At 37.7% G+C, this 26747-nt stretch overlaps 2 protein-coding genes across 3 annotated transcripts; one reads left to right on the top strand and one right to left on the bottom strand.

Annotated features, from left to right (window-relative positions):
- The first annotated feature begins 13 nt into the window (after positions 1-13).
- LOC132641506 (aspartic proteinase Asp1-like) lies at positions 14-4015 on the top strand. The gene is made up of 9 exons (XM_060358533.1): positions 14-348; positions 1528-1645; positions 1781-2007; positions 2243-2476; positions 2562-2700; positions 2776-2970; positions 3054-3126; positions 3397-3481; positions 3574-4015. The coding sequence occupies exons 1-9, from the start codon at positions 179-181 to the stop codon at positions 3686-3688; spliced, it is 1356 nt and encodes a 451-aa protein (XP_060214516.1). The 5' UTR covers positions 14-178; the 3' UTR covers positions 3689-4015.
- Positions 3741-26699, bottom strand: LOC132641494 (kinesin-like protein KIN-7C, mitochondrial). 2 transcript variants are annotated; one of them, XM_060358523.1, is made up of 26 exons: positions 26342-26475; positions 25912-26219; positions 25210-25307; positions 24639-24728; positions 23794-23846; positions 21895-21960; positions 21721-21774; positions 19683-19742; positions 16945-17023; positions 14767-14834; positions 13735-13794; positions 13435-13539; positions 13099-13203; positions 12816-12923; positions 12572-12715; positions 11820-11990; positions 11469-11639; positions 9620-9856; positions 8505-8645; positions 8276-8401; positions 7245-7295; positions 7095-7142; positions 6705-7013; positions 5894-6625; positions 4899-4988; positions 3741-4046 (listed from the first exon to the last, which is right to left on the bottom strand). In XM_060358523.1, the coding sequence occupies exons 4-26, from the start codon at positions 24652-24654 to the stop codon at positions 4026-4028; spliced, it is 3015 nt and encodes a 1004-aa protein (XP_060214506.1). In that variant the 5' UTR covers positions 24655-24728; positions 25210-25307; positions 25912-26219; positions 26342-26475; the 3' UTR covers positions 3741-4025. The 2 variants fall into 2 exon arrangements, with proteins under 2 accessions (XP_060214506.1, XP_060214498.1); XM_060358515.1 differs by lacking the exon at positions 25912-26219 and having other exon boundaries at positions 26342-26699.
- Between the last annotated feature and the right edge of the window lie 48 nt (positions 26700-26747).

The raw sequence follows: 26747 nt of genomic DNA, 5'->3' as shown, positions 1-26747 counted from the left end.
GGCTCTAAGTTAACATAACTGGTTGTGGAGTTAAGTGAACCGAGGAGGAGCTCTGTGTTCTCTTTATTATTATCCTTTAGCATAAATTGAACTTTTTGCTTATGATCACAAGCTTTTTGAGATCAAGAAAGTTCTTGATTTTGCTGTAGAATTTTGTGGTCTCTCCAAAATCATCACCATGAAAGTGCCATTTTCAGTACCATTTTTTATGCTGTTGGTGTTGGTACTATCCACTTTATTTCAAGGCTGCTTCAGTGCATTTAGTCTTCCAATATTATGGAAGAAGCAGCAGTTAAAATATGGGTCCTCTCTTGTTTTCCCTCTCTCTGGAAACGTTTATCCTAAAGGGTACTTACTACTATTCACTTCTTTCTTTGTAATGTCATTTCATGGTAATTTGGTTGATCAATGAGGTTTTTTTTTTTTTTTCTTGATTGAAGTTCACCAATTCTTGAAGGGATTTGTTGTATCATATTTTTCTTCTAATGTATCTGTGTTTTCATTAATATGAGATTCTTGATTGTCAGTGAGCCTTTTTTTTTTTTTTCCCTTGATTGAAGTTCACAAATTCTTGAAGGGTTCTGTTGCATCATCTTTCTGCTAATTGCATGTACGTTTTCTCTTCTCTGTTTGTGTAGAAATTAATACTAGTTTAGTGATAAGATATCAAATTGTGCTTGTCAAAGGGAAGGGAGATTTCATCATGACTACCGTAATAGTCATTTCTTTTTTCTTTCTTTTTTTCCCTCCTACTTTTGCTAATTGGCGGGTCTATTTACATTCTTATATAGCTTGCTGATTAGGTAGAAATTTGGGGTGGGTGGTGTGTCCGGGAATTGATATCACGCAAACAGATTATCTTAGCTATATAAAATGGAAGTACTAGAGCAGAAGGGAAAGCTGTGACTGATTTGAAGCTTCCGAAAGAGTGCTAAGTGATGGCATTATGCTGTGTTTATAGGACCTAGTAGTCAAATTTTTCTTCACACTTACATGTAATTTTATAGGGGTCTTGCAAGTAGGGGAAGAGAATTCTTAAGTAATCAAGACACAATCATCTATAAGAACAGTGGCGGAGCCAGGAATTTGGCGAAGGGCGTGCAAATTTTCTTCTCACTTGTGTTAAGGGTGTGCAAAATTAAATATATACCCATAATAGCTAACATTTAACCTATGTACACTGCGTTATTTTTCGGCAAAGGGTGTGTACTGGACCACCCTTTGCCTAAGGTGGCTCCGCCCATGTGTAAGAACCAATAGACAATAGGACAGAAGGTTCAAATCTCAAGAGGGGAAAAAACTACATTTCAAGTGTTGGTAGACAAAGTTATGCAGTACTGGTGAAGGTGAGAGGTAGTTAACCAGACACCACTGTTATTAAAAATCCGAGAAACTAGAGAAAAAAGGATTATCTGTACGTATCAAGATCTGGCATTCATTTTTTTTCTCTGTCTGAAACTTTGAAACACTCATACTTTTTGTATCCATGTTCTTTCTTCTAAATCCAGGTGGTGTCTTTACGTGCAGGTATTATCAGGTGACACTTGAGGTTGGCCAACCCCCCAAACCTTACTTTCTCGATATAGACACTGGTAGTGACCTAACTTGGTTACAGTGTGATGCACCTTGTGCAAAATGCACCCCGGTAAATTACTTCCTTTTCCTTGTTCTGTAACTTAAATCTTTGAAGTAAATGTCACCCTGAAAGATCATCAATTCATCTGATATTTGCATTAGTCTATGTTTGTCTTAACATCTGCATGCATATGCACCTTTGCAGGCCCCTCACAGTCTTTACAAACCACATAAAAATCTTGTGACATGTAAGGATCCTGTATGCACGGCCCTTCACTGGCCCAAGAACCATCTTTGTCATGACCCTAAGGAGCAATGCGATTATGAGGTTGCGTATGCAGATCGTGGTTCATCCTTGGGCGTGCTGGTCAAAGACACATTTCCACTAAGATTCACCAATGGTAGCATTGTTGTTCCACATCTAGTATTTGGGTGAGAAACATTTAGAGTACCTGTAGCTGACCTTAATAACAACTCGAGTGACCTTTCTGTATCTTCCACTTGTATTCATTTTTAAATATGCGATGCTTTTGATTTATGAGCTCTGAATGAGTTGTCTTACGTACCCTTTGACACCAATTCGGTGTTTCAATTGATATCAAGTTGTTGTTTATCAGTAAAAATTTGACTTGCCAAAAATAAAACTGAATTGAGTCATATTCTGCAGTTGCGGTTACAGTCAAGAAGTGCCAGCTTCTACTCATGCGCCTTTTACGGATGGAATTCTTGGTCTTGGGGATGGAGAATCAAGCATTGTATCACAATTGAGTGGCTTGGGTCTTATCAGAAATGTAGTGGGTCACTGTTTAAGTGGGCAAGGTGGAGGGTTTCTTTTCTTCGGTGATGATGTTCTACCCTCTTCTGGAATTGCTTGGAGACCAATAGAGCAAACATCTTCGGAGTATGTCCCCTGCTATGTTATGCGGTTTGTATTTGGACGTTTGGAACATTCTGAACAAGATGTTGATGTATTTCTATGATTTCAGAAAGCACTACTCTTTGGGATCAGCGGAGCTCTTATTTGATGGGCAGGCCACAGGAGTTAAGGATCTTCCAATTATTTTTGACAGTGGAAGTACCTTCAGTTACTTTAGTTCTGAAGCTTATGATATTTTGGTGTCTTCGGTAAGATGGGGAAGTGTTATTATAGTCCTAAATGCTTGACTTTCTTTCTGTGCGCTGACAATAATCTTTCATCAGATGAAGGAAAACATAAATGCAAAGCAGCTGACTGATGCAGCGGATGACAAAAGCCTTCCCGTCTGCTGGAGTGGCTCCAAATCCTTCAAATCTGTTAATGACGCTGCTATCTACTTCAAGCCAGTAACATTGAGTTTCATGAAAGCCAAGAATGTTGAGCTCCAGCTTCTGCCCGAGGCCTATCTTATTCTTACTGTAAGCACTTTTTGAACTGCTCCCTAGGCATTAAATTATGGCTGGACTATATCGTCAACTGATTTTTGCCCTTATTCTCTCAGGAGCATGGTAATGTATGCTTGGGCATATTGAATGGTACAGAAGTTGGATTAGGAAATTATAATTTGATTGGAGGTACGAGATTACTGCTTAAAATCTTACATTTGCGAAATCAGTCTGTGTATCCCAGAATAGTGTCCTGTTTAAAGGATCTGGCATATTGCAAGATTTCTTTGTCATAATGTTTAACAATAATGATGGAGCAGCATCAACAAAATTAAGAGAAAATGCAGTTCTTATTCTGCATAAGTACTCAAGGGGAAAACTAGTTTTTGAAAAGAGCTGGTGTCCAAGTTCTTTGTCCATTTGATCTTTTCTAATCCTGTTCTTTCTTTTCATATACAGATGTTTCTTTACTAGACAAAATGGTGATATACGATAATGAGAAAAAACGTATTGGATGGCTTCCAGCAAACTGCAACAAGCTCCCGTAAACGCCATAAACTCTATTATACATTTTCTTGCTTTTCACTACTGGGGCTAGTGTATTGCTAACCAAAAACTTTTTCTTTTCATGAACAGCATTAGTAGTGATTATGGTGAAGGCTATTATGATGCATACCCTACGAACATGGGCATATACGGAGGAACATGCCCTGCAAGGTCTGATTCTTTGAAGCGGAAAGCCAGAAAGTAAGGTGACAAAATGAGAAGCTATGGCAGATTTCATGCCATTTTGTGCAAATGTGTAGAGTAACAAATACATAATTGATCAGTCACTGGGAGTACAAATGTCTTACACTGAAATGTTCCCTATGACCTACACGGCTACACCAAAGATATCGGGTTTATCACAATACATAACACCAAAGATATCGGGTTTATGACAATACATATTATAGTACATGTCAACGAATATCCTCTACTGGCTTTGAATCTCAGTTAGCTATACACTTTGGCCCCCCCACTGTGTCTGCTGGTTATATGAAATTTTGGCGGTGGTGAATTGACCAGTTGATTTTTACATCTGCAATTTAGTGACATTGGCGTAATACCTGTGAGAAATGGAACCTACATATTAGATAGATTGAAAACAATTTCTTGAGGGTAACATTCAGATATAGTAAGATAAAATTGTAAACTCAAAACGGCAATGCAGAAATTTACTAAACAATGAAATGACAAAGGAGTGAGGTAATAGTTAGTGCTGATACTGAAACACAGAATTCATCTGGAAAATAAAAAATAATAGTGTTGTTTCGACATTTTTGGCTGAGATCCAAAGTAAGTAAATTTTCATTTTCATTTTAATATGTATTCTTTTGTCATTTTGATATAAAGAAAGTGCAACTTAAAGTACAGCTCATCAAGTTTCTGGATATCTGTGTTTTACTTTTAAAAAAATATGAATTAATTAATCTAAGTCCATTTTAGTAGAGTTTTCTAGTCAAATGACTTGAGAAACGAGATGGGTCAAACAAATTAACCAAGGAAATAGGACACATATAAAGGAGGAATGCTTTTTTGAACAGCCCGGAAACGAAGCTTTTCTAGACTAAGAGAGTCTACCATATCAGGTAGACTGGTAATAGAAGCTGAAGTTAATCTTTTCCAGACAAAGGGAGATTCTACCATATTCGGCAGACTGGAAGTAGAAGCTGGAGACCAAACTTAGCTGAGCACATTCAAGGGTTATGTTAACAAGATCGTATTCAAAAAAATATTCTTTAAATTTTTTTTTATCCCTTCCAGTAGATGCAAGTTCAGATGATAATTGTTGCAAGACAGCATGAGTAACACACGCAGCGATAATGATCTAAAGATTCTTAACAGAACAACAAATAAAGTGGAAAAAGAACATTTCATGTTCATTCAATTAATAAATTTAGAACAGGGAGCGCTCTAACCTTTGCACGACAAATCTTGGTAATGGCCTCAACATGAAGGCTTTGCAGCTCTTCGAGTGCATTAATATCCAAGCCACCCAAATCATCACCCTAAAATCCAGTAAAAACGTGATTTATCTTGTAATCATTAAAATGCCATATTGATGACATTGTCTTAAGCGGAGCGCAATACGCAACGACAAGACTCCTGAGTCTTTAAGAAGAAGCAAGGCTCATAGAGTTCTTCAAAGTAAAACACACAATTTATAGAAAACAAAAGTTATGTAACAAATAAAAAGTTGGTACTTATAACATGAAAGTTGCTATTCAAATCATTAGTTTTGGCATCCAATAAACAATTATGACAATATTAAGCTTAATAACACGAATCAAACACCATTAAAATGTAATTGCAACATGCCCACAAAAAGATAACCTCAATTGAAAAAGTGATTATTACTTTTCAATCAATCAGCCATATAAAGAATTAAGTTAATGCATTTAATTGCTTTAATTATTTACTTAATTAGCTTCAATTGCAAGGGTCAGTTTTTTTTTTCTTCTTCAAAACACCAGCCTATAAATCAAGAGCAAAGATTAGTAAATGAAGCACGGGACAGACGAGAAAAGGAAAAAAGGAAATTATTGACATCAAGAAAGAGTAGAAGAAACAAACAATAAAGAAGCAAAAGAAAGCCAAATAATGGTCATGTGATGAAAGACCCTATAGTTCACAGAAATAGTTGGCTACAATGTTCACAGAGTTGGTTAGTTGTATTCCTGAATTCAGTTAGAATCAGTTGTGAAAGTGTGTAACTCGTGGATGAATCTCTTCAATCTTTGATTCATTGTGAAAAATTCACCCTTTTCTCTCTCTCTCTCTCTTTCTCTCTCTCGTTTGGCTCTTGCAAAAATTTGCTAAGTGATTCTTCTTCTTTTGAATTCATTACACTGGAAAAATGCATATTAATCAAAGACACCAACTTAAATAAGGCGTGGAAATGGGAAAAACATACCTTTAATCTTGAAACTAAATCGTCTAGTTCCTTGCACCTTTTCCTCTCCTTATGGTAACGAGCCTTCAATTCTTCCGATGTATCCGCAGCAGGAATGTTTTCAAATGTCTCACTAGTTTTTTTCTCCAAATGACTGTTGGACAAGGAAATGTCATTTCTTGATTTTGCTTCCAGGATATTAGACACATCAGACCCCTCAAATAAGACAGTCTGGGGAACAGGACCAGATTTCCTCATCTTCGCAACAAGCACCCACATATTGGCGAGCTCATTTTCCATATCTTCTTCTCGCCTCTTCGTTTCATCAAGTTGTTTACGCAGTTCACTTTCTATTTTATCTCTCTCATACAATGCAGCAACCAAAGAAGCTTCTCTTTGGTGTCGTGCATTCAGTTCTTGCTCCAATTCATCCACTGATAAATGATCTTCTGTCTTCCTGACATGTGCATTAGGTCGACCTCCACCATCACCATTTTGCTTCATATCAAATGAAACAGATCTCTGACAGCAGCTATTTTTGCAAGGTGCATCTTTTTCAGCAGCAAGTTTGGCATTTAGGTAGGAGAGCTTTGTTACCTCTTCAGCTATGTTCCTGAGTTCAACTGCTGCTTCTGCCGCCAGCTCTTTTGCATAAGAAGCTTCCTCAGCTAGCTTTTGATGGTGAATTTCTACTGCTTCCTTCTCCTCGATAATTTGCTCCTTCTCTTGTTTCAGGGACTCTATCTCAGCAGCCTAAGAGGAGGAAAAACATAATATAATATTATATTTACAAAATTTAAATCAAGAGCATATGAATTGAAGGAAAGCTTACCTGTGAAAGAAGCTGAGAATTCAAAAATGCATCAACACTACAGTCATTGGGGACTTCATGCACAAATCTTTTGTTTGATCTCATATCACTAGTTTGTGTATTTTCATTCGTAGTTCTGTCTTCATATGACTTAACCCCAGCCCCCCTTTCAAATTTAGCTTCTATAGGTCCCTCCGAATACACTGCAAGTGTGGCAGCGTCATAGTCTGCATCCTGCTGCTGGCATGTAAAACTTTTTTCTGATAACAAGGAATCAAGTTGTTGCCTCAGCAGAAGGATAGTTTCTTGCATCTCAGAATTCTCCATCATCTTCAGGGACCAACGATTTTCATTAGAGTTCAGAAGAATGTAACATCTGAATAGCAGACCATAGAAAGACTACAAATCTACCTTCAATTTTAGTTGCTCTTGCAGTACCCTGTTGTCTGCAGATTTAATCTAATCATGGCGACAAACTAAGTTGAGTTAGTCCAGCAGCATTTAACTAGGCTATTAATATCCAATGATCGAGTTTAATACAGCTCAAAGAGCTGACCATACCTCCAGTTCGAAAGTCTTTTCATTTAGTTGAGTAGCTAACTTGGACAACGCCTGCAAATTAAGTGAGGATCACAATTCAAATGCCATTATGTGATAAGAAATTTCTCATGGTAAGAAACTAGACATGGACTTGGGATGCGTCCTTCAATGGATAGCACTAACATAACCTTTTGTTATTCCATCCCTCTAACTCTCCTGCTTGCCCTAGGAGTTGGACACCTTTCAGTGAATAGTGTTAGGATTTCCAAAGGAGTTTACTGGTCCTGAGCTACTCCACCCATTGCCTTAAGATTTCGGGTTGGATGCTCAAATTCTTTACATGATATCAAAGCTAAATACTGGTAAGCCCACTTGAACAACCGCTTTTTCTCTTTGTTTCAGGCCCACTCCTGTTGAGCCTCTTCTCACTACTTTAAGAAAAAATCAAATCCATGTAGAAACCCTACGACGGGATTACACGTGCAGGAGTGTGTTCCAGAATGCAACATCTGTTCCTAATCGGTCGCGAAAGGGTTTCCGAAGGGGTTTAAATGGTCCTAAACTACTCCATCCATTGCCTTAAGGTTTTCAGTTGGATGCTCAGATTCTTTTTATCCAAGGAGTTATACTAGAGATCATTATGGATTTTATCTCTGAGAAAGGGTTATGGTCATTTTAGAAACTGCAAGATTCTTTAAGAATATGTATAAAAAGAGTATTTGCCGAAGATGGAAGTGAAAGATGACAAGAAATGAGCCCAAGAAGATCAAACAAACCTTCAAAGGAACCTGCCCCATTACGAACCAAACCAACAAGTGCAAGAAAGTGAAAGAATAAGGTTTTACTGGACTCGGCCCAATTCCAAGTGAATCGCATTGGTCATACATCCATCACAACAATGCTCGAGGATTCTGGACTTTATCAATTTAGGCCATTCTGGATTAGGTAGCATCTGTAGAGGTTCACTAGAAGTATGTATGCTCCTATGAAACTCCTAATTTTTCCAGATAGATTATAAGTATTTATGCATATCATGTTTTTTTCAAATTTACCTGAGGTATCTCAATATTGGTTGATCCTTGTGGCATCATTTCCACTGATCCAACCATACGTTGCTCTAGAACACATATCTGAAGCTTTTTTTCTCTTATTTCATTCTTTAAATTTCGCATTTGCTCCTGATCATGAGACAAAAATATAGGGATGATTAGTAATATACACATTCAGTATCCATTATATCTGGAAAGATAATATAAAGATCAATGTTAATAAATGGCTAACCTGAAGTTGCAAGTCCTCAGGATTCTTAACTGCTTGCTCTGATACTCGTTTAAGAGAACTAACACGTAATGCAACCTCACCAGCTAGCATCTTCACTTGCTCGTGTAGAAGATCCATTTGATCAGTTATAGTGGTCCCAGTCTGCAAAAGAAGATTGAGCATCCTAGCAGAGTTATAAGCAAAGGACGACTGTAAAACCATTATCCATGAGATTACAGAAGCTGACGGTTTAGCATAAATTAACCTGACAGGGTGCACAAAAGCATAATTTTCGAAAACATGACATAGTCAAACCTGGAAGCTATTGTATATTTCCGTTTCTAAGCATCTTCAACCTAAAGTGAAATTTTGATCTCACCTTATATGCATCGTCATAAGTTCATTAAATCATTTACTTCTGACGAAAAACAAAACGCAGTTCTAAACAAAGCCTTCCATCTCTTCCTATTTAGAAGAACAGCTTTAAATCCAACTGCTTCAACTGAAGATTGACCATATGGAAAAAGCATGCATAACCATTTAATCTAACTCTTACACTCTTACAGCAAAATATAGATGAGTAATGAGTTTGATGCTTTGTGTAGCAGCTAAAATGTCTGATATGTCCTCAAAGTTATGAAGACGCTAAGGAGGACCAGAGAACATACCTTTTTTCGTAGCATAATAAGTGCTGAAAATCACAGGTTAAGATAAGTAGCATAAGAACGGGCAAGAATCATCTTCACAATTTATAAAAAATAATTTGTATTGAATTAAATTCTTTTAAATAATAAGAGGAAAACTCAAATTGAAGGGGTGGTGCAGAGCAGATTGTTTCAGATAACTGCAAGAAACTGGCAGGTTAAAACAAGTGAATGAATTTACTGGATCAACTACATTTATTCCTCTCAGTTCTCCCCTACTTGTAGAGTCATATCAATAGTGATTGTAGAAATTTACCAAGTCTTCGGCAAAGAATTTAAAGCCAAGCATATTATTGAAGAAACAAGATGGGACATGTCATCTAATTACATCAAATGCCCAAGACAAACTAACTTCTACAAAAAGATTTCCAATCTGCTTTCTTCATTCTTCAATTCAACCGACCAGAAATTAAAACAACAATGAAAACTTACTGGTGGAAGTCGACCTCCAGTAGCTGCACTAAACAAATCACCTGCTTGGGTTCTATCTGGAACAGAATCCACCGCTGGAGCATCATCCCCTCGCTTACTAACAGATCTTCTCCGCCCTTCTTTCATATCACTGAAAGTAACTCTACTTTGTGATGACTTCAATGAAGATGCAGGGGAACCACTTGCAGAGCTTTCATAATCAGCATTTGGTGATGATCCAATCAGATTTTCAGGCTTCTGCACCATCAACTATTCATTAGTATGTTTTTCTATGAGTCAAATGTCTTCCGTTGATATCATATCAAGACAGTAATCATTAGTAGTTTAGAACAGAGTACCTGAATAATCACCATAAATTTTGGCTGATTTTAAAAAAAATAACTTCTGAATAAGAATCATTGTTTGCACAGATCATAGTTGAAGTACAAACACAGAGGATAAAATTCTGATACTTAGGAGATGAATATTACTGTGCTATTATTGTGTTTTTCCTTTTGCTCTTTTGATCTTTCATCTAGCTTGTTCAACTCGTGGGTCTTGTGCATGACGAGTGGAGATGGGAGATGGGCACGATGGACAGTTCTCAATCAAATCATACTACCATATACTATTGGAAAGGAATGAAGTGGATATTCCACATCTTTCGATTTGGATACCCAGAGGGCCCAGAAAAGTATGCTTCTTTGCGCATTTTTGCTGCTAAGGAGCAATATTGACTGCCGAGAACATGAGGAGAATCTTACATATTTTTTACTGTTGTAAGAGGAGAATCTTACATGTTAGTTGGTGTTATATGTGTAGATATTTGGGAGAAATGTGGATCACCTCTTATTACATTGTCAAGTAGTTACGCGCCTGTGGTGGGAGATTTTGAGTTGGTTTTAGAGTACTACAGATCATGCCGAGAATAGTTAAGGAGACATATATAGCTCGGCTTTCAGAGGAAGCAAGAGAAGAGTCAAGGCATGGGATGTAGCTCCACTAGCTGTTATATGGGTAGTCTGGAAGGAGAAGACTAGGAGAGATTTTGAAGGGGTTGAGGACAACGTCGTACATGTTAGGAGTAGCCTCAGGCCCTCATGTCCATAGTTTCTTTTTGGTGCAACCATGAGGTTCTTGTCTGTGTTCTGTATAGATGACAGGGTGATCTTTGTAGAGAACCATACTTTGGTCTAGGATTCTCTATTTTGTAGTATACTTCTTGTGTACGGGGATTTCTCCAACATTAGTAAAACCTTATCAAAAGATTTAGCTTGTTCAATGTATCTTTCTTGTATGACACAACATAAATGTATCATTTTTCCCTTCATCTTAGCTTTCTTCTTCTTGTTTCCCCAAATTATTCCCTTTTTACCTTTTCTATTTTATTTTATTGTTTTGTCATCTAGCACTGCACATTTTACCTTTTAGTTTTGACAATAATGTTCCATTTCATGCCATAACAAATTTATTCTTCTATCTTAAGTCTGGGTATGGGAAACAGATTACCAGCCCGCCGAAGTGAATTGTTCGATCTTCTTATATCTGAAAAGTATGCCAACCAGAAAAGACGTATCCATCTGTTGTCCATCAATCTCATACTCACCTGATATCTAGCTAACATTTCTTAAGAGTTGAATCTTTTGCACCCAACCTTACATATGCCAATTTCTTTTATTCTTAAACTTTCTTTCGTTGATTTCCTAATACGAAACATTCATCTTCTATTTTACCAGCTAAAAATTTAATGACTGAGATTCAGTGTTGCAGTAGCATTAGAAACTTAATGGCGCACTTCTGACTTGTCATATTCTGACAAGGTCTTATACCATACATCTATGAAGAGTATGGAGAAATATTAGAAGTTTACTTTTAACTTGAACCAGCCAAGCATCCCTCTCTTTCTGTTTCTTCTAAAATCTTTGACCAATTCATCAAGGTTCATGACACCCTCTCTTCCATCGGCTGATATTTCGGAATCAATGCTTGCAGCATCCTCGACAATCATGTATTCTCGTTTTCTATCAGGTAAGTAAGCCAGCTGCATGATCAATGAAGATAGACATGAACAAGATGAGAAAATTTTATGATCATATGAATACATTCATTCACAAAAAAAGCGCTCCATATCTGGCAATATGACTTCGATACTTGTGTAAGACAAAGTATTATCAGTTAGATTTACTAGTCAGCACATCATGTATAAGAAGCCAGCTGCTACCTCGTCTTCTCCAAAAGAATGTCTGCGTTTGTGGCCAGGCTTTTCATGGATATTAGGTTGCATCGTACTTTTTGTGGAAACTAAGATTAGTTTGGTTAATCTTTGAATCCTTCCCATCAATGCTGCTTTCGCTTGTTCCTCCTCTTCCAATCGTGATTGCCCAGCTTCCAACTGCATCACATACAGAAATAATGAAAAATATAAACCATTTAAATGGGCATGTAATATAAGCCATAATATCCTGGGAAGCTGCCTTCTTATTTTCTGTGTATATCTTTAAGTCATCGCTGCATTTTATTTTCTACATATCTTTTTCTGTATATATGTTTGGAATTACATATATTTTCCTTGAGCTGAGGGGCTATCGGAAACAGCCTCTCTACCTCTCAAGGTGGGGGTAACTTCTGCGAACACTCTACCCTCCCCAGACTCCACTTGTGGGACTAAACTGGGTATGTTGTTGTATTTCATATAGTTTCCTAACAATTTAAACAAAAAAGGTGTACCACCCCCTTGCTGCATATTTACACCCTATGGAGAGAAAGGAATCAGAGCGGGTCTTTTTCTAATAAGCAAGCAAAAACATTATTGATGAGCTCCATGAGTCCTAGGTCCACAGGAGCCTCTGTTGAAAGAGACGTGGATCAGGTAGACAAAATAGTTACCGACGCCATTTCTATACAAAAGGGTTCTCTGGAGCTTCAGATTAACAAGCTGGTGTGTTTATTTCTCACAGTAATGATGTGACGTACCTGGAGCTTCAGATTAACCAGATCATCCTGACTGGGTCCCACTTTCTGATTTTCCATAATTCCGCGCTTTAGAAGATCAAGCTCTTCTTTCAAACAGGATATTTCTCTCTGATACTTTTTGATGAGAGACTTCTCATCTATAATCTGAAACAGTTCAAAAAACATAATGGGTATACTTACAATGGTTGGACAGCTCTGTTATAGCAACAGAATTTTGCTCCTTATATTTCCTTCATAATCTCACCTTATTTTGTGATGCTTTTATTTCCACATGCTTGCTTCGATGTGCAAATTTCAAGGTGTTGTGCGTCTCCTCTGTGTTGCTGGAGGCTGGTGTTACTGTGCAAATGAGCTTTAGAAAAATTCAAAAGAGTGAATCAGCGCCTTTTTTTTTTCTTTCTTTTTTTTGCCTTCTTTGCTGAGGTAAACGAGGGGCAGGGTCCATGCAACTCAAACTCAGAGGGGAACATTTCAAAACATTGTAAATAGATGACCAACAGCTGGAGAGCTGATTTACTAAAACTTACAGAAACTCGACCATGTCCACTGAGTGATGATTGCAACAGACGTGTAAGCTTTGAATCTCGATATGGGATATGAGTGGATTTTTCATCTGTTAACTTAGATATAACCTGCATCGTGCATTGTTGTAAGTCAATATACAAATTCCAGCATTATACTCCATAGGTAACAGCTAAATAAATTATTTTGCGCATTCTGAAGAAGAATTCAGCATTTAATCTGGGGGAAACGAGAGGGACTGTTGATGCTCAAGAAAAATTTTAACCTAAGATAAAGTGAAAGATACATCAATTTAGACAAGGGAAGACCTAATGGGTAAAAATGTGAAAGAAATATCTTACAGTGCCAAGAGTGAGTAAGCTTTTGTTTATGAATGAACCTTCTCTCCTCCTTAACCCAGTTGTCTCGGTCTTGGAACTTTCAGAGCCTGCCAAGTCAATTAGATGCTACAAACAAGATTCGAGGACAGCATGCATGATCAGCATAGTGAAAACAGAACGAAAAGATAAATTATAATGCCGGAACACCATAATGACAACATTAGTAGAAAATTTGTATTTTTACTGAACTATAGGACTATAACATCAAATAGCAAACTGGTAAATTTTAAAAAAGGATTAAACAAAAGTAACACGAGCTACCAGTTGTGATAGTGCCACTTCCTCCCCTTGACTACCTCCTCGTGGACTGCTTTCAATTGTCTGGCACAGAAAACCACTCGTTAGAACTCCATATATACAAAAATCATGCAGATGTGCAACAGCAATTCAGGATTTTTCCATCAATGCCAAATAATAAAAGCTAAATATTGGAGATACTGAACAGTACTAGGTCTAAATTTATAGTGGAACTTGCAAATTTGGCTTCACCAATGATTTGCTGTTTGAGAATCAAACAAGTTTTATCTTTGACCAGAATTTTCTTGAGAGTTTTTTATGTTTTACCACCATATGGAACTCTAACGATGTTCATCTGTTTATGCTAATTTAAATATCAAACCATGTCCAATATTCAATTTAATAGTGCAAATTTGACTTAAGGAAAATCACTATGTGACATAAAATGGGACAAAAGGAATAAATATAACCTATTGAGCTTCTGATTGTGGTCGGCAACATAATCAAAATTATTCTCAAAATCACACAGAAGATGATTTCATAAAATTTCCTTTATGAAACAAAGACACAGCATTCGAAAATCTTAGGACCCTCCATAATTACTGGCTGACAATCCAACTCTGGCAGCTTTAGTCAGCATGCATCTTGATCTTAAGTCAAAGCAGCACACATTGAATTAATTACTTATTTTGTCATCGCCCCCAATTTTCAAGTTCCAAAACATATTAAAATTACCAGAGCATATAAGTGCGAACTTAATAGTACTTCCCTTAAATGTGTGCCAGAATTATTCACTTTGAGTTTTGCGCTATTATATACAAAATGTTTTTCCTTGCTTCCATCACTTACCTAGACTGCACTAGTCTTACACAAAAGTGCGTTCAAACAGCGAGATAATAATCATTAGCTATTGAATATCCAACAACAAATCATTAGCAACAGATAAATTGTTTATCAGCTAGAACAGAGCTAGGAAGACATCCTTGCCAATTTTCTGAACGCAATGAATACACTAGAAGTACACAGTTACAATGGAACAAATGAAATAGCTATTACCAGAGTGAATATTGTATGGCTCCGACTGCTCAGTAAATTAAAGTTGGTTGATCCCACATGTCTGTGCTCTGTTCAGTGTGCCATCAAAGCCAAAGATACATGTTAAGAAGTTTGCCTTGGAATCGAGTGAAATGGTGGCATATCTATACTTGGGATAAAGCAAGAATATCAAGGTCATATAAATGATTAAGATGTCTTGAAGAAGACAAACCAAGCTAATTGATTAGCAAATGAAACAGACTCCGCAATTTGCTTTCATTGGAGCTGGCTTGTGTGATGGGCACAAACTTTTGGGGAGAGCTCATTACCTATCAGTACATTTTAAGATAAGTGTAGATGAAAAATGTCGCCAACTGCATATAGGTTGATGAATCGGTCTTATCAGCAGATTGATAATTGGCCTTGGAAACATATTTGGAGAACTAATATCCCACACAAATTAGCTTGTTTTGTGTGGCTCTTCGCAAAGGAAGCTGTCCTCACCAAGGAAAATTTAATGAAAAGACAGATAACATTGTGTCCCAAATGTTTTTTGTGTGGAGATAAAGCAGAGACAGCTAACCATCTATTCCTACATTGTGAAGTGACTGAACAGCTGTGGAGAATTTTCTTTAACCTTAAAGGCACATCCTGGATCATGCCTGGAAAGATTACAGAAGCTTTACAGAGTTGGGAGGAAGCAGGGTCTATGGCAAAGAACAAAAGTAGATGGAGAATTGCCCCTGCTTGCATCTGGTGGACAATCTGGAAGGAGAGGAATTCAAGATGTTTTGAAAATATAGAGAATAGTATGCAGAAGATCAAACTGAATTGTCTTTTGCTTTATGTTTTTGGTGTAAACAGATATTTTCAGATGATACTGCTACCATAATTGATGAGCTAGATTCAATATGAGGTAGATCAGTTTAGCTTCTGAAGTACAATTGTAAATATGGTTTCAGTACAACCCATGTACTGTGTTGCCCTCTTATATATATATATATATAGACACAAACACACACAATAGTTACCAGTTTTAAACAAATGTCCCCAACTGCTTTGTGATACATCGCCCAAAAACTTGTACCATACATGAGATGGTTCCAACATTGGTTAGAGTAGATTAAACTAGAAAAGTTGATATTGTCTGAACAGCTTAAAAGCTAAAGGACAAATAAGGTGAAAACCATAAAACATAGACAGACGGAAATAACCGAAGATAGCAGAAGGAAGCCAGGAGTCGGGTTTCGTTTTAGCTTGTTGAGGTTTTAGCTTGTTGAAGAATGAAAAAAGTACCACATCGGTGATTAATGAGATGAGTGGTCTCCTCATATGGACTTGGGTAATTCTCCCCTCATGAGCTAGCTTTTGGGGTTGAGTTGGGCCCATGATCCATTTCGTTACATGGTATCAGAGCAGGACCCATCTCACCCGATTTTGGGCCCCCAAATTAAATTGCACACGCACCAGATGTCCAGCCCTGGGTGTGAGGTGGGGTGTTGAAGAATGAAAAAAGTACCACATCGGCGGTTAATGAAATGGGTGGTCTCCTTATATGGACTTGGGCAATCCTCCCATCATGAGCTAGCTTTTGGGGTTGAGTTAGACCCATGATCCATTTCTTTACAAACAAGTGATAATTGGCAAAAGATCTTACAAAATGGAATTCCAGTCTTTGGAAAGATAAAACCCAAAAAAGTGGAGGTGGTTGAAACAAAAGTATCATGGCGGGATCATTAGGGCTCATGGGAACTTTTCCTACTCTATATTTCGGTATACCACTTGCACAAACCACAAATCAAGATGGTTTGGGATGTAGTTCAGGAATTTTGAGAAAAAGTTAACTTCATGGAAGATGCAATGTGTATCTACTAGAGGACATCTTACACTGACGAACAGCTCTTAGCAATACACTGACCTACTTCTATCTTTGATTCTACTAAGAATCTGCAAGAATCATGTTAACAATCAGAGAGAATGTGTAAATATGATATCAATCTCTTAGGCTGTCCCTGAGGTATTCCCTCATGAAACATTTTTTATGGTTGTCAATATAACCATGACCTCCTGATCAATAGAATACGATTACTTATAACAAAAAAGTATCACAAATTGTTAACTGCGATGAGAAAAGAAACATGCAGGTAATGATAGCAATGTTTTCTTTAGTATAAAGAGACGAAAGCGAATTTTTACAACCTTCACCAGATGCTATTAAGGAAAGTGCATGAGCCGGAGACAAAACAACTTCCTCCTTGATCCCTTCAACATAGGTCCCCTGCAATTTTCATCAAATAAATTGTTAGAACTTCGAACAATAAGCAGCTTTCAAGAAAACTAATCACATCAAACAGTAAAAAGGAAATTTGCTCTCCAATTTCTTAGTAATTAATGAACTGACTTCATAAAAGAAAGCTCCCCACCGCCCTTCTGAATAGAAACCGGATCATGGAAAAGGAAGTCCACATGGAAACAAAAGAAAAGAGAATAAATGTGACTTCAAAGACAACTTTGGATCAAAATAACTAAATTCCAGTACTCGTGCAACTCATGGACCATAGGTCCATTTAGATGCTTCACAAGCCTCTTATATAAAAGAGTAAAGAAATGTATCATGGGCCTAACTCAACCCCAAAAGCTAGCTTATGAGGTGAGAATTGCGGCGATTGCCCAAGTCCATGTAAGGAGACCACTCATCTCATTAACCACGGTACTTTTTTTATTCTTCAAAACCCCACCTCACGCCCAAGGCTAGACATCTAGTGCGTGGGAAATTTAATGTGGGGGCCCAACATCGGTGAGATGGGTCCTACTCTGATACCATGTAAAGAAATAGATCATGGGCCGAACTCAACCCCAAAACATTCAATTCCGAGACAAAAAGTGGACAGCTAAACGACCCAAATGTTCAAATTAAAACATAAGATGCTATGATTTCTTTTGTTCCTCCTCTGTAAAAGACAGTCCAAATTGGCAATAACTTCATGATGATTATGGCTGATATAAGAACCAATCATACAAAGTATATTATATATATGCTTTATCAATCCCTTCATGGTTTTTAATCCTAAATTACACATTGACTCGCTGCACTTGTTTTTTTCAGAAATGTCATTAAATTTGTCAGCTTCTGATCACATCATATATGTAAGTCCCCAAGAAATTTCAAAAAAAGCTTGACCAAAGCTTTCGGGAGCTTAAACATGATTAAAATTGTCATACAAAGTGTTAAAAATGAATCTTGAGCCCGAACTAAACCCGAAAAGCTACCTAATAAGGTGAAAATTGCCAAGACTATGTAAGAGGACAACAGTCTATTCCCTAATGCAACACACTTAAAACCCTCTCCTCCCAAAAGCTGGACATCTCGATCGTGGACAACATAACATGGAGGCTCAACATTGGGTAAACCAAGAATACGGACGATTCTGACTCTGATACCATGTAAAAGAATCTGAGTACCCAACGCAAAACTTTGGCTGATGGGTAGAATAGTTCAATACCATTTAAACTTATTTGGAAATGCTTACACAACTGATAAGGGAAAATTGCAGCATTCTCTAACTATAACTATCTTGTTGCCCATGTAACTCGGTTCTAGGGTTTACACGTGGATTTGATTTTGTTTTGACATACTTTTTGTTTTTTTATTTTTTTCGTTATGTAGAAGAGAGGAGGCTCAACAAGAGTGGGCCTAGACATATGATGCTCAACAAGCTAATAAGTGAGCCTTGAGTAATGTTAATGGTTCAATGGGCTAAATTAGGAGAAAGATAGAGAAGCGCATAGCACCTTAATGGGCTGAATTGAGAGAAACAAGCCCCATGGTGATCGAATATGAATAAAGAAAGCACGTTTGAAAACAGGCTCATCAAAGTTTTCCCCTTAAGACCTCAGGTCCAACTCAACCCTATAAGCTAGCTCGTGAGTCGGGGTTGCCATGATCATATAAGGGGAAACGTGGAACACTTGACACGTGAAATTATAACCACGCCTATAATGTGAACCAGACCTAATAGCAAGGAACGGAAGGATTAGCATAAGCACCTCCTCCATGACCATGTCAAAAAGCTTTAATATTTAGACTACATTCAAATAAAATCTTCTGTTCTAGGGTGTCAAACAGCACAAACATCCATTACAAATGTTTGGTAAAGTTACCATTAACCAGATCATAAACATAGACGTGCAACTTCCAGGAAGTAGCTCATTATAGTAGAAGAAACTAATGCATATGAATAGCAGAGTTGTCAAAGGCGCGCTTAAGCCTTGAAGCGAGGCTCAAAACGCGTTGAGCGCTTCGCCTCGCTTTATGTGCGCTTCATGTCATCATCAAGGCTCTAAGACATACTTTTCCTGGCCAATGAGCCTCTCTTGAAGGGGTGACACTAGATAATTCATATTTCACTTATCGTAATGTTTTTACAAAGAATTCTTGTTTAGGCAGTTCATACCATCCATACATAGTGTTTTGATCTAAGATTTCAATTCTTCCGTGTTTCAGCAGTAACATATTCTTCCATGGAGCTATTCATTTGTCCACATATTTGTTATTCATGCTTATTATTATTAGTCTTGGACTAAACACATATAAAAAGGGGAGCCCGGTGCACTAAGCTTCCGCTATGCCCGGGGTTCGGGGAAGGGCCGGACCACAAGGATCTATTGTACGCAGCCTTACCTTGCATAGATTTGTATTTTTGCACCATTGCGCCTTTTTTCATTAAAGCCCACACTTTATTTACGTTTTGCGCTTAAAGCCCCAGCTGACCTTAGAGCTTTATTGCGCTTTTCGCTTTTGATAACACTGATTAATAGAGAATAAAAAGCCACTAACGACAACATAAAACAAGAATTTAAAAAAGCTTATTACATGATAAAACAATATGAAGTAAACTTGTATAAAAAACCATGAACATGCACTCAATCACACGAACCTGAGCGTCTTCTCGTACTCTTAGATTCTGCCCTGTTGGATCGAGCAAATCATTGATGACCTAAAATAAACATAAGGTCAATTTCAATGAATTGGTATTGAACCCTAAAATAAGAAACGAATACAGCATCATATACCGATATCCTGAGATTTCAATGTTAATTTGCTAATTGGTTCAAAGTGCAGCGTGGAACCCTTTAACAAGTGCCTATCTGAGAGAGCTTATCACCTTAATGTTTGATCACTTAATACCCCTTTGCTGCAGTTTATAAAATTTGGATGCATTAAGTTATTAGCTTATCAGAATTACGAGCTAAAAGCAAGTCGAATGCTGCTTCTCTTTCCAGCTCATAGCTGGGATTAACCAGCTAATCTTGTTGCAATTTTGACAAGCATAAACATTGAAGTGGCTTATTCAACTAGCGCGCTGATCACTTAAATGTAACACTAGTAAACTTGACAAGTTTAGAGAAGTTACTAAGGCAGTAAGTCAGGACTGAAATTTAAATAAACAAATGAAACACATACACTGCGATAAATGTATGTGTTTGTGTATTGAAGCAGCAAGATTCAGAGAACGGTATGCAAGCTTCTCATCAAGCCTTTAGGCTCGATGAAAGTTTTTGTACCCAAAAGTTAGCTCATGATGTGAGGATCGTCCAAAACCGCGTAAGGAGACAACAGTGAATTCCTTCACCCAAATGTAAGACACTTAACTCAACATTGGGTAAACCAAGAATTGGGATGAATCTAGCTCCGGTACCATGTAATGAAAATGGACATTGATCATAACCTAGCCCTAAAAGCTTAGCTCATGAGATCAGGATTGCCAAGACCATATAAGGAGACACACCTAGCAAATTCAATGCAACTAGGGATTTTTATTAATGTTAACAAAATTGAGATGAGTGAGAACATTTTATTCATTTGGATGTTGGTGGCGTTTTCTACCTCGGGTCATTTTCAAATGGCAAGACATACTAGTTCAATATTTTAATGATTGATATACAAGTAGATGACACTGAATAAGCTTGCCGACCTTTGTTGATTATGTTTTAACATTTTTATACCAATTCTATTTTCAAATTTTCAAAACAGAAGGAAGAGGATAAAACCGAAGTCGTGGGTTTCCTTTTTCTGAAATATGGTAAGTAGAGTGGTCCACACAAATAAATGATCAGTTAAGCTAGCTCAGAAACTCATTGCTTAAACGCTAAACTATAATGCAAATACAGGCTGCCAACAGCATCCTACTCAACCATCTCTCTCAGCAGATACCATTAGCTGCTGTTAGAGCAAAGGTCCCACACAAGTGTAGAGTTCAATCTGACTCCTCATGCTGAAAAGGAAAGAAATTCCATAGAAAAGGCATTGGCATCCCTATACATGTATTTTATTCTTTTCGCGGTATTTCCCTGGGGGCCAAATTGCTGTTCACCTACGAATCAATTTCTTAAAGCTGCTCTTTTTAGAACTGAAGCTTGAGGTCGCCTAAGCATTTCAATATACTAATTCAAAGTAAAAAAGATCTTATAATGCCTAAACTCATTCAGCATTTTTGGGTGTCCAGCACATTGCAAGAAAAGAACTTCCTGGGATTGGGGCATCAAATTGAGTCAAAACTGGTGGATACCCAAATGCCTAAGCTCATTCAGGTTGGATATGGTGATGGACGAGGGTAATATACAAAGTAGAGATATATACCGCCAGCAGGTACAGTCGGAGCACAAATTTAACAGTAAGCCCGCTTTTCAGCATATGCCATTCATACTTAAGAATATCACACCTACATTTCACGCCTTTGAAGTACAAAAAGATGAGCCAGTTGGTATTAGAGCAACTCTATTCACAAGACATAGAATTAAACTATACAGAGCTCCTCGAGGTCTGCAGTTATTTTTCATCTTCCCTCAATTCTATCTCCCTCTGAGAGTAATAAGTACGTTAAATGTTGTTTTGATCAGAACGAAAAAATTGGAACGTAAGCTACACTAAAATCAAATTAATGACTTGAGGAAAAATGTGAAAGCATGCCTTACCTCATTGTATATTTCAAGATAAGAGACGCGAAGGAGAAACTCCCGTCCAGGTGTCTGATACAAATACATTTAAAAGTTAGCTATAAAGTATGAAATGTTCTCGAAATAGTATTGAAGTTCATGAAACGACAGAACCAATTTTTTGCTAAGCCGTGAAAACTGGGTAGCCAGTACCTCCTGTATAATGCCAAAGACATCCTTCACCGTTAGTGGAATAATACCAGGGGACTTTTGCTCTCCCTATAAAACATGACGGAAACTTAGCAGAATATTTCAGATGGAAAGGGATATATCTCTGTCTAACTTGACGGTGGAGCTAACCAATAACTCTTACAATTAAGAACCAGCAGATAAAATCAAGAATTAAAGTTTCCGTATTAACACTTGATTGGAAATCACTCCCGTGTTCATATAAACAAGCATTCTGCATGAAATTAATACAAACCTCTTGTCCAGCGAAACTTGTCTTTAATATTTCTTCTAGAGATGGCTTTGTACAAAGTCAAAGTGTCCACTCATAGTAAATTAAGCACTCACCTCTCACCAAATGAATCGCTCTCATAGTTTACTCTAACGATAATGATTACAGGCAAATCTAGCCTTCTAAATAATTTCTTTGAATCATGGTGGCAAGATTAAAAGAGTAGTTTATCTTCTTTAGATGCTGCTTGCTAGCTTTTTTTTTTTTTTTTTGGGGGGGGCGGGCGCTGCTGGAAGTTTTTCATGAGTTATGCCTCCCCCAGTTGAGTTCCCCCAAACTCTTCGGATGCTATTTGGTAGCGTTTCTTTTTACCAACTTCAATTTCAAGCGATTACATTGATTTTCCGGCGACGACTCTGATTGTTTCTTGCACTCTGGGGTTCGGTTGGAGTCTGCAGTGTACCAGTTCAGTTTTCACGGAAGTTTTTCAGGCAAAATCTGATTTTATTCTCTGAAATATACTCTTTGGCCAGATGTTTTAGCCATTTTTTATGGCTGTTTCCTAATATTTAGTTAGAACTCTCTGCAATCCAACCATGTCTTTTGGGTTTGATGTGTTTGGTTTCAAAATGCGGGATTTAGAAATTCAAGTCTCATGATTACTTCGGAACTCTTAATGGGAAGTTCAAATTATTTAGCTTCGGCTTCCTAAGTTCAAAGCCTGAAGTGGTGGGGAAGAGCTGGAGTAGGAATTGCTAGGAAAAGCAAACTTCATAAAGAGTCTACATGAAGCAACCACTAGGTTTGCTGCTCTGGAGGAGTCTGAATTAGTATGTTGATTGCGTCAATCCTCCATGGTCTTACGCAAATACCAAGGGCATGGTTTGGCAGTGTCGTCTAAAAGTTGGCATGCTTTGAGGTCCAACTGATAATTATGCGTTTTATAAGCATTTTCCAACTTCAGACGCATAATCTTGGTTGTTCATGTTGATAACATTGTCATAGCAAGTGATGATCATGAAGACATTGTTCAGCTCAAGCAACATCTTGTTCGTTAATTACAGACTAAAGATTTGGGTAAACTGAAAGACTTCCAAGAGATCAGGGTGGCAAAATATAGAAATATTTTCATTTCAAGGACGTATACTTTGGCTATACTGGAAGAAACCAGCATGTAAGAATGCGAACTAGTGGATACTCTAATTATCAAAATGTTAAGCTAGTTATAGTACAAGGGGAGCTTTGAAGCTCCCAAGTCGATATTCGAGGCTTATTGACAAGCTCAATTATACAGCTATTTGTACGCTTTTCTTTTTCATATTTCCTGTAAACACTGTTTAAATATCCAACTCCTTGAGGGAATAATCAAGAAGCACATTCCGTATTTTTTCTTTCTCCTTTTTCACGTTCTTCATATCAACATATGGCCTCTACAACTTACGTACATCAGTTCTTCGATGGCTGAATGATTTACTTTTCACTGCCAGCAAATTGACAACAATGTTGGAGCTATAATCATTTTCAAAATGCCTGTAGTGTTGGATCTATAATCTTATTCAAGCGAATACACCAAAAAGCATGGCGGGATTAAAAGACACCAAAAAGCATGGCGGGATTAAAAGGATTAACGAAAACTTAAATAAATGACTTACATGCATTGTATGAGTCTTTCCACTGCTAGTTACACCATAAGCAAATACAGTTCCTGTAAAATGTGGAGGAATGAGCGGTGTCTTTAGTCTCAAGAACTGTCTCCTATATCCATACCGTAGAGTACTTTAGTGTACAATACTAATGCCTAAACATAATTCTCAGTTCTCACTTAGTTAGCCCCAATACCATGTCAATTGATGACTCACATGTTCAATCTGTCACTTCAATGCATATACAATATAGCCATTTTTGTTTTCGAAAAAAACAATGACTAAATTATCCTACTCATTAAAGCAACAAAATATAGAACATAAAATTCCCTAAAGAGTTGTAACTTTAGTTCCACGTTCCTCTAACAAGAGATGGATGTGAAAATCTTACGAATTTTGCAAACAAGTAAAAGGCCTTGTTCAATTAACTTGTTGCAGTATGAAGCACAACTATATTATTTCCGAATCGTTTGCCTCCCAAAGAAATTAGTGCACAAAGGAGTACCAAGGGATGAATTGATACATCTATGGAAAAGAAGGGAAGATGGAAATTGCTTTGGTAGAGAAACCCTAAAGTCAGGATATACTGGTTGTTTTTCTCCAGCACTGACATATTACTGTATGATATAAAAACTTATAATAAGTAAACTGATCTTGTATTTACAGTTTGCAGTTAAAGAAATTGCCACTAAGTTAAATCAGCAGGTGGAACCCCAGGAAGAAAAAAAAAAATGAGCCATCATCCTCTTTAATTTCTATTTAAAGTACCAAAATTAAAAGGAAAAGGTATATTATGGCTCTGTTCCAGTTCTAACGTTGCACGTTAAATTCAACATATAAGCAAGAATCATTACCATTAATTCCTTCCATGGCACCACCCACCACATGCTGAGCTGCCACATCATAAACATGGCGTGTAGTTGTTGCAGGACCAAAAACTTTATCTGTATGAAAGAAATGACATTTCCATATTTTTAATAAATAAAGAAATGGCATGTCCATGCTTGCATCTCCTTTGTGTTCCTTTAATATTTAAACATGATACTATGATAGAATCAAAAGTTTTCGCCCTTGTTTTTCCTTCTCTTCCTCCAATTCTTATTTCCTTTACATCACATTCCCAGTTTCCCACTGAAGCTCTCAGCAAATTTAAGCTTGGTACCTATGCAATTTAGTTTTCCTCATACAGCAACATAGACTGAACCTTTCAAACAGGCAGATATGACCAATAAAAAATGGTTTTGGCAAAAAAAGAGAAATGGGGGAATGTCAGACAGCAGCCCTGCCTGAATGAGTTGTACCTCCTGCAGCATTAGTCGTATTTTTTGACAAATGAACTAGTACATTATTTTTACAAGTACAAAGACTTCCATACATACAGATAGAAAATGAAAGCTAACAGTCCACCAAGTCTTAAGCACTAACCAAAACTATAAGCAACTTTGGAATTGTTCTCATTGCGAACCGTATGATCACCATCCGCATACCAAGCTATCTCGTCCCCTTTCCTAATCTCTCTAGAGCTGCAAAAGATTTAAAAAAATCCACTGGTCATCATCAGCAACAACTCAGCTAACGGACCAGTCTAATAGCCTATTTGGCCAAGCTTTTGGAGGCCAAAAGTGCTTATTTTAAAAAAGTGAGTTGTTTGGACAAAATTTTGAGAGAAAATAAATGCTTCAAGGGAGTAAAAGCTAAAAAAAGTAGTTTTTTTTTCCCCAAAAAACACTTTTATTGAAAAGCACATTTGAGAAATACACTTAAGAGTCACATTTTGAAAGTTTGGCCAAACACTAATCACTGCTAAAACAACAACATACCCAATTGGATCCCACAACGTGAGGTCTGGGGAGGGTAAAGTGTACGCAGACCTTACCCCCACCTTGAAAGGTAGGGAGGTTGTTTCCGAAAGACCCTCGGCTCAAAAGAAAACAGGGAAAACAAGGGAAACAAGGGAAAAGAGTCAGATACGGACAAGCAAATCAAAACCATGTGAAAATGAGAAATAGCAAGAGCAACGAAGTCATGATAAAATAGCAAAGATAGACAAGACCAACACATAGAAGCAGGATAAAAATACTCCTAATACGAGAAAGGAAACCTCACGGCCCCCCACTAGCCCTTTACCCTGATACTCGACCTCCACCCCCTCCTATCACCGGTCATGTCCTCGGTAAGCTGGAATAACGCCATGTCCTGCCGAATCACCTCTCCCCAGGCCTTCTTCGGCCTACCCCTCCCTCTCTTCAGGCCCACCACTGCCATGTCTCACACCTCCTCACTGGGGCATCTCCGCTGCACGTGGTCGAACCACCTCAACCTCCCTTCCCGCATCTTATCCACCACAGGGGCCACACCCACCTTATCCCGAATCACTTCATTCCAAATCCTATCTTTCCTGGTATGCCCGCACATCCATCTCAGCATACTAATCACTGATAAAAATATTTTTGAATTAATTGGACAAACATAAATTGCTTCGCCAAAAGCAGTTTTTTCATAAAGCATTTTTCAAAATAAGGCAAACAGGATATAGAAGTGTGTGGAAATGACTCACTTGAGGGGACGAAACCTAACAGTAACAGTAACATTCTCCTTATTAGTCTTTCCAGAAGATTCCAATGTAGGAGTCAGCGGAGAAAGAGATGATTTTGCCGGAACCTTGGATGAAGTAGTTGAGGAAGGCTTGGAGGATGAAGAAGAAGAAGGAGAAGACGACGTCGTTTTGCGTGAACGGAATGGCGAGATTGACGACCTTGATGAAGACATCTCACGTGAAGGCCGGCCAATTTTGCCGCCCTTTGTTGTATCATGCCAAGCTTTAAGCGGGTCTTCGAATTTTTTGGGGGTGACTCAAATGACGGAAATATCCTTCTATCTGACCTGGAGAGTCTGGACCGTTTAGTTCAAAATAAAATGGGAGGGATTCTTTTCTTGTCTTTTGTCAGTTTGTCGTATCATTT

This window comes from Lycium barbarum, chromosome 1 (assembly GCF_019175385.1).
Source record: "Lycium barbarum isolate Lr01 chromosome 1, ASM1917538v2, whole genome shotgun sequence".
Classification (NCBI taxonomy): domain Eukaryota; kingdom Viridiplantae; phylum Streptophyta; class Magnoliopsida; order Solanales; family Solanaceae; genus Lycium; species Lycium barbarum.
Note: the sequence above shows the minus strand (reverse complement) of the source record. Positions and strands in the feature narration are given on the sequence as shown.

Coding starts and splice junctions, on each gene's coding strand:
- LOC132641506 (XM_060358533.1), top strand. CDS start 179: ATGAAAGTGCCATTTTCAGTACCATTTTTTATGCTGTTGGTGTTGGTA. Junction 2,971..3,053: donor AGGCCTATCTTATTCTTACT/GTAAGCACTTTT, acceptor TTATTCTCTCAG/GAGCATGGTAATGTATGCTT. Junction 3,127..3,396: donor AAATTATAATTTGATTGGAG/GTACGAGATTAC, acceptor TTTCATATACAG/ATGTTTCTTTACTAGACAAA.
- LOC132641494 (XM_060358515.1), bottom strand. CDS start 26,553: ATGTCTTCATCAAGGTCGTCAATCTCGCCATTCCGTTCACGCAAAACG. Junction 13,795..14,766: donor GCCATACAATATTCACTCTG/GTAATAGCTATT, acceptor TTTCTGTGCCAG/ACAATTGAAAGCAGTCCACG. Junction 6,626..6,704: donor ATTCTCAGCTTCTTTCACAG/GTAAGCTTTCCT, acceptor TCCTCCTCTTAG/GCTGCTGAGATAGAGTCCCT.